At 41.8% G+C, this 12,208-nt stretch overlaps 1 protein-coding gene across 4 annotated transcripts in view; it reads left to right on the forward strand.

Annotated features, from left to right (window-relative positions):
* Positions 1–495: 495 nt before the first annotated feature.
* Positions 496–12,208, forward strand: part of KIF12 (kinesin family member 12) — a 29,147-nt gene continuing 17,434 nt past the window's right edge. The window contains exons 1-16 of one of the 4 annotated variants that reach the window (XM_007474973.2): positions 496–674; positions 815–880; positions 1,036–1,114; positions 1,552–1,679; positions 2,104–2,179; positions 2,760–2,894; positions 3,143–3,278; positions 5,379–5,470; positions 6,711–6,855; positions 8,226–8,344; positions 8,561–8,662; positions 9,041–9,206; positions 9,479–9,569; positions 11,364–11,450; positions 11,661–11,778; positions 11,897–11,998. In XM_007474973.2, the coding sequence (XP_007475035.2) occupies positions 634–674; positions 815–880; positions 1,036–1,114; positions 1,552–1,679; positions 2,104–2,179; positions 2,760–2,894; positions 3,143–3,278; positions 5,379–5,470; positions 6,711–6,855; positions 8,226–8,344; positions 8,561–8,662; positions 9,041–9,206; positions 9,479–9,569; positions 11,364–11,450; positions 11,661–11,778; positions 11,897–11,998 (1,683 nt within the window). In that variant the 5' untranslated portion in view covers positions 496–633. The remainder of the gene's footprint in view (positions 675–814; positions 881–1,035; positions 1,115–1,551; positions 1,680–2,103; positions 2,180–2,759; positions 2,895–3,142; positions 3,279–5,378; positions 5,471–6,710; positions 6,856–8,225; positions 8,345–8,560; positions 8,663–9,040; positions 9,207–9,478; positions 9,570–11,363; positions 11,451–11,660; positions 11,779–11,896; positions 11,999–12,208) is intronic. The other 3 variants (XM_056812395.1, XM_056812396.1, XM_056812397.1) reach the window with 3 other exon arrangements.

Consider the following 12,208-nt stretch of genomic DNA (forward strand, 5'->3'; position numbering starts at 1 on the left):
CAGCTGACACAAGTAAGAAATAACAAGACTTGTCACTTTTGGCAGGGCACATCAGGGTCAGGAGACCTGAGTTCTCCACAGTCTGACTGAGAAAATCACTTCCTTTATTGAGGCCTCACTTTCCCCAAATGTAAAATGAGAGAATTGGACCAGATGATCTTCAGGATGCTTTTTAGGTCAGACATTCTACAATCCTTATAAAAATGGAAAGAACAATTATCCCCAAAAGATGTCCCATTTTGTTTTTTATTCTAAAATGAATCATACACAAATCCTCTTACTGAAGGGAGCCCCTTATAAATATGTGGCCAGGAGGCCCCACCTTGCTCTTAATCCACCCATGTGGTAAACCTGCTCCAGACATTCTGTGGGGGTAAATCTTTAACTACCCACATGGTTTACAGCCTTGGGCAGATTCAGGATGGCTTCCTGGATAAGGAGTAAGTTTTTAATCCTTTGAGGAGGAGAGGGAGGTGGGGCTCTGTGTAGTACCAGGGAGGAGGGGTTATTGTAGAAGGAAAAGGAAGTCTCTTCTCCAAGCATGAAAGGTTGAACTACTTCATCTCTTCCTCATCATCTTCTGGCCCTCGGCAGACAAAGGCTCAGCTAGTCATACCAGGTGCATGATTCAGCATGGAAGTCAGAAATAGAGAACATTTCCAGGGTCCAAGTAGGTGAGTCCTAGTATACTCTGTGCCCATAGGCTTCATGGTTCCCAATGGAGCTGGTGGGATGGATAGGGATGAGGAAAGGAATAAGGTAGGTGGGGGGGGGGGTACTGCGAGGAGGTGATGGCTTCAGTGACTTTTTTCAGGGACTTGCTCCAAACCCTGGGAGAGAAGGAAGAAGAAATGGAAACACCTATCCAGGTGGTGCTTAGGTGAGGAATTATGGGAATACAATCCTGTTTGAGTCTGAGGGAAGTGGGGGTGGGAGGTGAGGGAGAGAGACAGTTGAAGACTAAGAAAAGCTGTGGAAAGGAAGGGACAAATGCTAAATGAAGTCAGAGCAAAGTGTAAGACTGTAACTCTGCAGAGTTCGCCCCATGAGCCAGGCTGAACTACGTAGGGGGGAGAAAAGTGTTCTTCACTGCTCTGGCCCCAAGACTCTGCAGGTAAGACTCTTCCCCATCTACCCTGTCCCATATGGATTTTGCCCTTCAGTGTTTATACAATTTTCTTTGTTCCAAGCCCAGTCATAGCCTGAATCTCCCTTTCTTTAGCTCAAAGAAGTCTCTGTTCTCCCTCTGCCCCCAATTCCCTACATTATTCACCTAAATACCCTAAGGTTGGAGATTTCCTGTCCTGCCCCGTCCCCTAAAACTAAGGGTAAAGGAATCCAATGCAGTCACACTAGCATTGTCCCATTATCTAGACTCTCCAGTCCCTTGCTTTCACTCGTCCTCCCTCTCCCTCCCTCTTTCCCCCCCCCCTCTCTTCGTCCCCCAATCTCTCTGTCTCTATCTCCCTCTCTCTCCCTCTTCCTCTTCCTCCAACCCCTATACACATACACACCACTCTGGTTGGACCCTGAGCTTCCACACATCCCCAGGTGAGTCCTCTAGGTGGTGGCCGAGAAGTTGCCTTTCATTTTGGAGTGGTGTTGGATGGAGCCTGCACTCAGGATGAGGTGTTCCAGGGCAGTGGAGTCCAGCATCTGGTGGAGCTTGCTCTCCGTGGGTAAGGTTTCTGTTTCTTTCACCCCTTCTTAGCCTCCCATTTCCACTGCCCTCTCCTGGATCCTAATCCTCATTTTCTCCTTAGTTTTCCAACCAATATCACTTTCTCTCCTGCAAGAGTGAGGGCTTCCTGGGGCCAACGCTGGGGTAGAAAAATCTCTTCCAAATCCAAAGTCCCTCCACTCCCACCACTTCTTCCTAATTTGCTCTCTCTCTCTCTCTCTCTCTCTCTCTCTCTCTCTCTCTCTCTCTCTCTCTCTCTCTCTCTCTCTCTCTCTCTCTCTCTCTTTCTCCCTCCCCCAATCACTTAAGACCTAGTCCTTTTCTCCCATTCCTTCTGTATAGTCAGTCCCCTATCTCTGGATCCCATCTTCCCAGGTCCCTTATCTCAATATCGATGGCTCAGCCTCTCCTTCTACTTACAGTTTCTCCTGCACAGCCTTCACCTTCGGCCAAACGGGCTCTGGGAAGACCTATACTCTGACAGGGCCTCCTCCCCAGGTAAGTACCATTTCATTCCTATCTATGGAAGCAATCTGAGACTAAAGAGATCACAAAAGTGACTAACCAGTAGTAACAGTCATGAGGAATTCCAGTGCTTCATTGTCTCCATTCTCAAAAAATAAAAAAGGAACTAGCTAAAGGAATAAATAACCTTAAGCTATATCATGAGAGATTTGGGTAAGACCTTCAGAAATTAAATCTGTGAAGCAATAACTAGATTAAATGACTAAGTCTGGGCTAGTGTAGGTGGCTTAGGCCAAATACCCTTGGTATCAGTAGCAGTTGTGTTTCATTGCAATTTTCAAAGTTGTTTCACATTTTATTTGATCTTCATAATAGTCCTGTAAGGTAGACAGGAAAAGGCTTGTTATCTCTATTTTGCAAATAAAGAAAAGGATAAGATTCAAAGTTTAAAACAAAATTACTTGCCATTTGAGTCACAGAGAAAGTTAGTGACAGAGCCAGTTTCATTAAAGATCCAGATCTCATGGAATCCAATGCATTGCTCTTTCTACCACCCTGGATTATTACCTGATTCTAGACTCATCTCTACCCTTAATCTTCTCTTTCCTTGTAGGGCGAAGCAGAACCTGTGCCACCCAGCCTAACTGGGCTCATGCAGCGATCCTTTGTCTGTCTCTTGGATAAAGTCCAGGATGTTGGGACCCCTATAACTCTCAGTGCCTCTTACTTAGAAATCTACAATGAACAGGTAAGGCCAAAATAGGGTAGAGAAAGTGGATAGGAAAATCTTGCTCAATGAACCTCTTTTATTTGCGTGTTGGGGAAATTATAGCAGATTAAGAGGGGCATGGGAATTAGGATAAAGAGATGGATGAGGGGGTAGTTGAAAATGGATTTAAGACTGGAGTTGGGGCTTATGCCTATTTGGGAGTAATAGGAGAGGGTGATCCTTGGGCAGGGGGCATTTGTCTCTTCCCTCTTCATTTGATCTTCCAGGTTAGGGACCTATTGAGTCAAGGACCCCACCATCATCTCCCTGTTCGTTGGAACAAGACCCAGGGCTTCTATGTGGAAAAGCTGAAAGCAGTCAAATTTGGCACATTAGAGGAAGTGATGGAACTCTTGCTAGAAGGTAAAGAGCCCAGGAATTGGGAGTATCATCCAACAAACTTTTTGAGTGATTCCATGCCCATTGATGACTTAGGTCCTAGGAACCAGGTGGGGAAGGGGTATAGGCAAATATAAAACATAGTCCCTGTTCTCAAGGACCTTACAGTCCTTTGGGAAAGATAAGATAAAGGCACTGAGAACAATTCAAAGCATAATATGATATGACATTTGAATTCAAAGGAAGAGTCTGGGCCAGGGGTTGAAGTCTTCATGAAAAAGGTGATATTTGAATTGGATCTTAAAGAATGGGTGGGTAGACTTTCAATTGGCACAGCTAGGTGGAGGAGGGCACTCTTGGGAGAGAGAACTATATGAACAAAGGCAGAGAACAAAGCATATTATCTTTTACATCAGTGTATTTATGATTTTATTTGGGGATTTGGGGTTTATTGAGTGTGTTTTTACAACAATGACCAATATGAAAGTGTGTTTTGCATAATAATACATGTGTGGCCCTGATCAAATTGTTTACCAAAACTGAGAATGGGGAGGGAAGAGAGGGAAGGAGACAGTTTGAATATTTTAATTTTGGTAAATGTATGTTAAAATTATTATTATGTGTAATTGGGAAAATAAAATATCTTTGCATTTTAAAAAAACCAAGAAAACAAGAAAGGGTACTTAGGAGTCCTAGATTTGAGTCAGATTTCTGTGACCGGGGATAAGCCATTTAACCTTTGGTCCTCAGTTTCCTGATTCTTAAAATTGGGGTTTATCAAGGGTTTGGGAACTCCCCACAAATGTAGCATAAGTGGAAGCTCTTCAACCTGTTACCAGTTCATTCTTCTTACACTGGAATTTTAAGGCAATGTTTTGATATTTCTTTTTTAGTTACCCAAAACATTAAATCTCTTTTATTGATCAATTAACACTGAGCCCCTATTCTAGTTAATTAAATATTTTTTACTTAGCTAGAGAAATGTATTTTGCCATGATTTTGTAGGTTTTTGAGCATCTCTATATCAATTTCTCTGATTTAAATAAAGTTTGGGGTTAATGGCTATATTATTTATTAATAATATTAATTAGTATTAATTATTATATATTTATAATTTCTTTATATAATATATAATATAATATATTATAGATATAAATATAATTATGTATATAATTATATCTATATATTATATAAACCTATTATATAAAATAATATAATATAATTATATATATAATTAATTAGTATTAATAGTATAAATAGTATTAATTAATATTACTAATAGTATAGTCAATAATAAAAACAGACCTACTTAATTATTTATAATATACTATCTATGAGAAAACCATATTATGTTTAACTGATACTCCACTTATTAACTTCTCAGTTCTGTAACATAGCCCTGCCATTAAGTTTTCTCAAGCTCCCAATTAAAGAACTTTTCTTTTCTTTTCTTTTTTCCTTTTAAACATTATTTTATTTGTTCATTTTCAAACATTATTCCTTGGGGAAAAAAAGTCATTTTCTTTTCCTCCCCCCCAAAGAACTTTTCTAATAAATTCTTTTCTTGTTTCTTTAAGAGTTGAATTCAATTCTCTAAGGAAATAAATTCTCTTAATCCCTTTTCTTCATCCTGTCTTCAGATAGCACAGGTAATAGTTCCCACCAGAACAAATATTAAGTTCTTTTTCTCCTCACAGACTCCTCAAAGAATAACAGTTAAATTGTAATGACAAGATTTCATTGCCTCTTAAACATCCAGTAATAGTATCTATAGTCTCTGTGGAAAAGACTATTAAAGTTGATATTCCCAAGATGATAACTTCTACCCTGCCTATTTCTCAGGGAAGATGTAAGGATAAAATAATGAGTTTAATCTGAATGCATTTTGTAAACCCAAAGTAAGACATAAATGTAATGTAGCTTGTTGAAATCGAAAGACATGGTATATAGGCTATATGGAAATACTTTTCAACCTGGAAAATAGTAACCAGATTTCTTGGGCCTAGAGATAGATTCCTTAGCTGCCTGGTTCTTCTATCACCCAAGGGGATGAGGACCTGACCACTTCTCCTTCTGCATGGCCTAAATCACAGGACCGAATCTTTGTCCACCTGTCTTCTTCAGGTCTGAGACGGCGTCGCAGTTCAGCCCATGCTCTGAATGTCGTCTCCAGCCGTAGCCATGCCCTATTCACCATCTATATTCAGTGTCCTGTGGTGAGATGTTCCCACAAAAGAGTTGGGTGGGAAGATTTTGTGGGAGTCCAGTGGCGGGCAGGGTGGCAGGGCGGCAGGGCAGTTATCTTAGAAGAGAAGCTTCCAGAAGGAAGGTGCTAAACTGCCTGATTTTTCAGCCTCAACTAAATTCATCCTTCAATTATCCACCAGTGAATTATCTCCCACTTGTTTCTTGTCTTTCAAGATAATTTTACTTTTAATTTCAGGATAATTCCCCACCTACCTCATCACTCCAGCTAACACAGTCTGAGCTGTACTTAGGTTAGAAATTAACTCAGCTAAAATGGGAACGGGTACAGAGAGCAGGAAAGAGGAGGAATTGGTAAAGCCCAATAGAAATAATTAATGATTTATTTGTTATTTTGGCTTACTGGTAACCACAACTTCCCACTCCATTAGTACAGATAATTTGATCCTATATCAAATGACAGATTGGTCATACCAACACATCTGGGAACTCTTCAAGGAGTCCCCAGTGTCTTCCTTCGCGTATTTAAAGACCATTATGAGGAAGAGAGGTGAGGTTTGTTCTGCTTAATGCTTAGAGGACATAGCTAGGAGCAATGGATAGAAATGGCAGAAAAAAACAAACTTGGGTTCAATATTAGAAGTACTTCCTAATGATTAAAGTTGCCCCAAAGTGGAATGGGCTATTTTAGAAGATAATGAGTACCCTCTCACTTGAGATACTTCAAGGGAAAACTGGACAACCACTTATCAGAATTGTTGCTAAAATATTCCTGCTTGGGTATGGTTTGGATAAGATGATCTATACCAGTGGTATTAAACTCAAATAGAAATGGAGCCACTAAGTGGCATATAAGAATCCCTATGTAGAAAACCACATATTAATGTCATCTATGTTCTAATATGCTCTTATTTATTTTGTTAAACATTTCCCAATTAATTTTATTATGGTTCAGACTCACTCAGAAGTGTTGAGGGTTTCAGCTCCAGAATTATAGACTGGGGATCAGAAGACCCACATTTAAAGCCTGGCTCCACTGTCCAAATAACCTTGAGCAAATCACTAATCTCTCTGGACCTCAGTTTCATTGCCTGTAAAATGAGATGGTTAGACCAAATGACTACTCAGATTTCTTTCAGCTTTAAATTTCCCACCCTCTTTGACTAGAAGGGATAATATCTCAAAGGTACACCCCTGAAGGAGGAGGCAGGACCAATATCCTCCCCCCCTCTAGCTCTCTTCCTTCAACAGGTATCCCCTAGCAGGTCAAAAGAGCAGACATTTGGGAAGCTGTGCTTTGTAGATCTGGCAGGCAGTGAGAAAGTAGCAGTCACCCACTCTCGAGGAGAATTGATGCTGGAGGCCAGCAACATCAACCGCAGCTTGCTAGCCCTGGGTAAGCCAAGAGGTTTGGGGTGGGGCTTCTGCTATGTCATCTCTGCACCTGAACTCTCTTTTCCTTTTTCCATTAATCAATATATTTTACAATGTTTTATCTACTGTATATTTAACAGTGTCTATGCAACGAGGAGGGCAGAACGCCTGGTCCCCCTTAGAATTGGCTTTTAGTCTTAGGGTGATTCTATAGAATCACAGGATGTCAGAGTTAGGTGGCACATGAGAACATAGAATGTTGGAGGTGAAAGCCTTTGAAAACATTTAGTTTGACATTTAATTCCCTATTGACATTTGACATTCAATTCCTTCCATTTAACAAATGAAGAAATTGAAGCTCAAAAGCTTCACCTTGTACAAGTAAACTATAACCATTGTTTTAAATTTTTACCTTCTGTCTTATAATCAATACTAATTATCACTTTGAAGTCAGAAGAGCAATATGGGTTAATCAATGGGGGGGTTAAGTGACTTGCCCAAGGTGACATGGCTAGGAAATGAATGTCTAAAGTAAAATTTGAACTCAGGACTTCCCATCTCCAGGCTTGGCTCTCTATCCACTGAACCACTGAACTGTCCCAAATACAACCCTCTTGAGGATATGGTCCATGTTTTATAATTAGTTTTATCTGAAAACTGGTATTGAACATAATAGGTTGATTTGGCTTTGGTTTTGTTATGGGACCAAAAGTGAGGTTTCACTTCATAACAAACTCCCTCTGACAATGTCGGTCAGTCCCTGATCTTCAACTTATGGTCTTAGAGTGTTACCTGGGACACCAAGAGCTTAAGTGACCTGCTCAAGTTCACATAGACAAGTATATGTTAGAGGCAGCACTTGAACCCAGGGGTTCTAGATTGCAAGATTCTAGAATGTAAGATTCTTCATTCTCCCAGAAGACTATCCCTCAATGATGAAAGCAATGAGTACACTTTAGTTCAGTTAGAATTTGATTCTATGACATACTCTTAAGTACAATAAGAATTTGGAGGAGGGAGTAGTGGGATAATTACAGAAGGATTCCTGTAGGAGGTGAAAATCTGAGCTGGGGCTTGAAGTAGGGTTGGGATATATGTGGGGTATAGCCTGAGCAGAAGCTCAGATGTGGAGATAGAGCATTGCATTGGAAACAAGGCTCAAATTCTAGCTCCTTTCATTCCTACTTGTGTGACATTGTTCAATTAATTAAACTTTCTTGGCCTTTTGTCTTCTCCATCTTTTAAATTATGAGGTTGTACCAGATAGGATCTAAGGTTCCTCCCAGTTCTGCCTTCTATAATCCCATCCCTTGCCTTCTCAGTCCCCATGGAAGGTCTTTAGGAAATATGGTGGATTTCCATGGAACTATTCATTCTAGCCCTCCTCTCCAGGCCATTGCATCTCTCTGCTACTGGACCCACGGCAGAAGAAGAATCACATCCCCTATAGGGACAGCAAGCTGACACGACTGCTGGCAGATTCTCTGGGTGGCAGTGGAATCACTCTCATGGTACTGACGGGGAGGAATCCTGGACTCAGGGATCACTAGATGCTCTCAACCCTTCAATCCTGGCTTCTTCTCTGGTCCCCATGGGATAGGACTAAGGGAGAAGGGACAAGGCCAGCATTACAGATTGGTTAGGGTGGAAAGCAGAGATTTAGGGAGAAAGGACTTCTTATTCCCTTTTCTTTTCCCTCTCCCAACTAAGCTGTGACCCTCATACAGGTGGCCTGTGTGTCCCCCTCAGCCCAGTGCCTCCCAGAAACACTCAATACATTACGCTATGCCAGCAGAGCTCAAAAGGTTACCACCCACCCCACGCCTAAGGTGAGGATAACTTAGTTGGGACAGTCTTGAAGAGGTTGGAGTCAAGTAGGGGTAAGAGGGGAAGATTGAGACTGAGATGAAGAACCAATATTGGTTGGGATTATGGTAGCGATTGTGGTTGGATTTGGAATAAGAAGCTGGGTTTGAATCCTAGATCTGCTATCTACTGCCTGTGTGACCTTAAGGCAAATAACTTTCCCTATCTGGGGCTGAGCTTCTTGATCTATAAAATGATGGGGGTAGACGTGGATGGTCTCTAAGATACCTTTCATTTCTCAATCCTATCCTCTGATTAGACAGGAGAGAGTTAAGGCTAGGCTGAGATCTGAGCAAAAGTTAGCCACCCCTCCCTTTAACTCCACAAGCTTTTCTTTCTAGGTTCCCCAGGGTCCTCAGCCTCTTGGCCTTGAGGAGGAGATTCAGCAGCTCCGGCAAGAGAATTTGATGTTAAAACAGAGGCTGGAGCAGCCTCTGGGACACAGGAGTATGAGGATTCAGAAGGAGACCTGTGACAAGGAATTTGTCAACCTGAGACAAAGGGGTGGTAAGGATAAGATTGAGTAGGACCAAGTCTTGAAGGAGTTCATCCAATGGGTGGCCACCATGGAAAAGAAGAACACCCTGAATCTACTGCTGTTGATGTCTTCTCAATTTCAGCTCCTTGGGAGGAAACGCGGGACCTGCCACCCTAGTTATGGATCTGATGGGGAATGGGAGGAAGCACAGTGATTCAACCAACCCAATGGGAAGCTGAGTGGTCTCAAAGCTTCCTACAGGGCTTCCACAAATCCTGTCTCTTCTCCATTCCTCCTGTAGCCTCCAGGAACAAAGGACCCCAGTCTGGCTGGGCTAAGAGAAGCCTATATGGAATGCTACAGGAGTTCATGCTGGAGAACCAGCAGCTGAGGTAATGACTCTACTCTTGCCCCATCCCTATCCATTTGATAGCAGTCTTTCCCTTCAGACTTCAGATAGCATTTTTTTCTTTTATATATTTTTTTCAGTTACATGTAGGAACGATTTGTTTTCTGACATTTTTGGATTCAGGTTCTGTTCCTTCCTCTCCTCCTACTGTTCCCCAGAGGCAATAAATAACCTGATATAACTTATACCAGTACTTTCATTTTAAAGCATTTTTTTAAAACAAACAAATGAATGATTTACCTAGGTGATAAGCCTTGTCTATTTCTGTTTCTTCATCTGTAAAATGGGAATAATAATGTCACCTCCTAGGGTTGTTGTGAAGATAAAATGAGATAATATTTGTAAAGTACTTTGTAAACCTTAAAGTATTATATAAATGGGGACAGTGGAACAGAGAATCAAGCCTGAAGATAGGAGGTCCTGGGTTCAAATTTGACCTCAAACCCTTCCTAGTTGTGTGACCCTGGGCAAGTCACTTGACCCCAGTAGTCTAGCCCTTACCCCTCTTCTGCCTTGGAACCAAAACTTGATGTCGATTCTAAGACAAAAATGTTAAGTGCTTTAAAAAAAGTACTTTGTAAATGCTACTTATTATTATTTTTAACCCTTGCCTTCCATCTTAGAATTAATACTGGATATTGGTTCTAGGGCAGAAGAACAGTAAGGGTAGGCAATGGGGGTTAAGTGACCTGCCCAGGATCACCCAGCTAGGGAGTGTTTGAGACCAGATTTGAACCCAGGACCTCCCGTCTCTGGGCCTGAATCTCAATCTACTGAATCACCCAGCTGCCCCCAATGCTATGTATTATTAATAGTACATTGTCCTATCCCTCTACTAGATTGTAAACTCTGTGAGTATAGGACTGTGCCATATCGAAATCTTTTCTCTCTCCCAAACACTTAGCAAAACCCTTTATACATAATGGGTGCTTAATAAATATTAATATTTGGGACTTTTGCCCTGATTGACCAAAAATCTCATTTTCCTAACCTAGGTATTACCCTTCCACTTCCCTATTCAACCAATCTGTATTGTGCTAGAAACATGACCTTTGGAGGCAAGATCAGATCTTTATTTATTCAACAAATATTCATGGAGCACCTACTATGTGCTTGAAATTGTAGTGTATAGATTTATAGGTTTCCCAGGATCCATGGCCTCTTCAGCTTGAGGAGGAAATCCAGCAGCACCATCAAGGGAATTTGATGCTGAAACAGAGGAAATATAAAATGAAAAACAGTTTCTTCCCTCAAGGATCTTATATTCTAAGAATTCTGACTTTGGAGGTCATTCTTCCTCTTGGTATTTTGTTTATCTCCATCAAACGAGAGGATTGAATTAGATTACTTCAAAAGTCTTTTCCACATCTAACACTGCACATTTGTGTGTGTTTGGGTTTTTCATCAATAGATTTAGATTCTGGTCACAACTCTGCCACTAACCAAATTTGTGAACTTGGGCAAGTCATTTCCCTCTGAGTTTCAGTTTTCTCATCTATAATATGGAGATGATGTCAGGGGTTGTGAAGATCCAGTTAGAGAAGTTGTACAGTGCATAGTATGAATATGAGGGCTTCTTAGAGCTCATAGATATTCAATGCCACCTCTTATTTTTCCCAAGACCATTAGTCTTACTTTCCATAGGCAGTAGGCCATATTGTCCCCAGTGACGCCTTACGACCAAGGAAGTCTGATAGGGTGATCCTCTGAATAAGAAGCAGAAGGTATGGGAGGAAAGAAAAAAAGGGTTTCTCTTCTTGTCATGCTTTTTCCCCAGGGAGGAAAAAAATCAACTTCAGAGAAGCAGGGAATGTGCCTGGAATGAACAGCAAGTCTTGGTTCAACAGCTCAAAGAACTAAACAGGTGAAGGGTTGGAAAGAGACTAAGGATGTGGCCTCCACTTTGTGGAGGCCCTGGGAAGCTGCAAAATCAAGGCCATGCTCTGTGGGTTCTATGCCTCTTCTTCCCAGGAGCCCATAAGATGCTATGGTTCCATGGGAGAGTGCCAAGACCCAGCAAGGCCCAGATCTCTCCCTTCTTTTGGGAGATTCTACCCCCCAAAATCTCTTCTAGGCATTTCCTCTGCTCTTCTGGCCACAGCATCCGATGCCTTCCCCAGCATTTCTCCAGTCCCACCCTGCTCTGCCCCTGCTCAGTATCTCAAGCGCAATACCAAGCTCTGGCCTGCCATGTGAGTCTAGCTCCCTGGCCCCTGGTAGAGATGGAAAAGCCACAGGACCAACATCAGCCTGGGAGAATGGGGGCCCTCAGCACTGGCAGGTGTCTTCACTAGACTCTCCTATATATAGCAGGTGCTGCCTCCCCTCTGTTCTTGCCACTGCAACCAACTCTGTCTCCTGTGCTATGCCCCTCTGCCTCCATGTGCTGGTTCTCGGCTCAGTCAAGCGCAGGTAGGACCAGCCACTGTGATGTGGGATTGGGATGGGTTGGGAAAGAACATGATTGGTTTCTAGAAGAAATAGCCCTAGACTCAGAACAGGACATTGGGCTTCACCGTGGAATCTTGGATAATAAATCACTTCCTTTCTATGGGTTTCAGTTTTCTCATATGAAGAATTGTATTACTTTGTATTTACTTTGAATAATACATATGTTTTTAT

Source organism: Monodelphis domestica, chromosome 1, assembly GCF_027887165.1.
Source record: "Monodelphis domestica isolate mMonDom1 chromosome 1, mMonDom1.pri, whole genome shotgun sequence".
In the NCBI taxonomy this organism is placed as follows: domain Eukaryota; kingdom Metazoa; phylum Chordata; class Mammalia; order Didelphimorphia; family Didelphidae; genus Monodelphis; species Monodelphis domestica.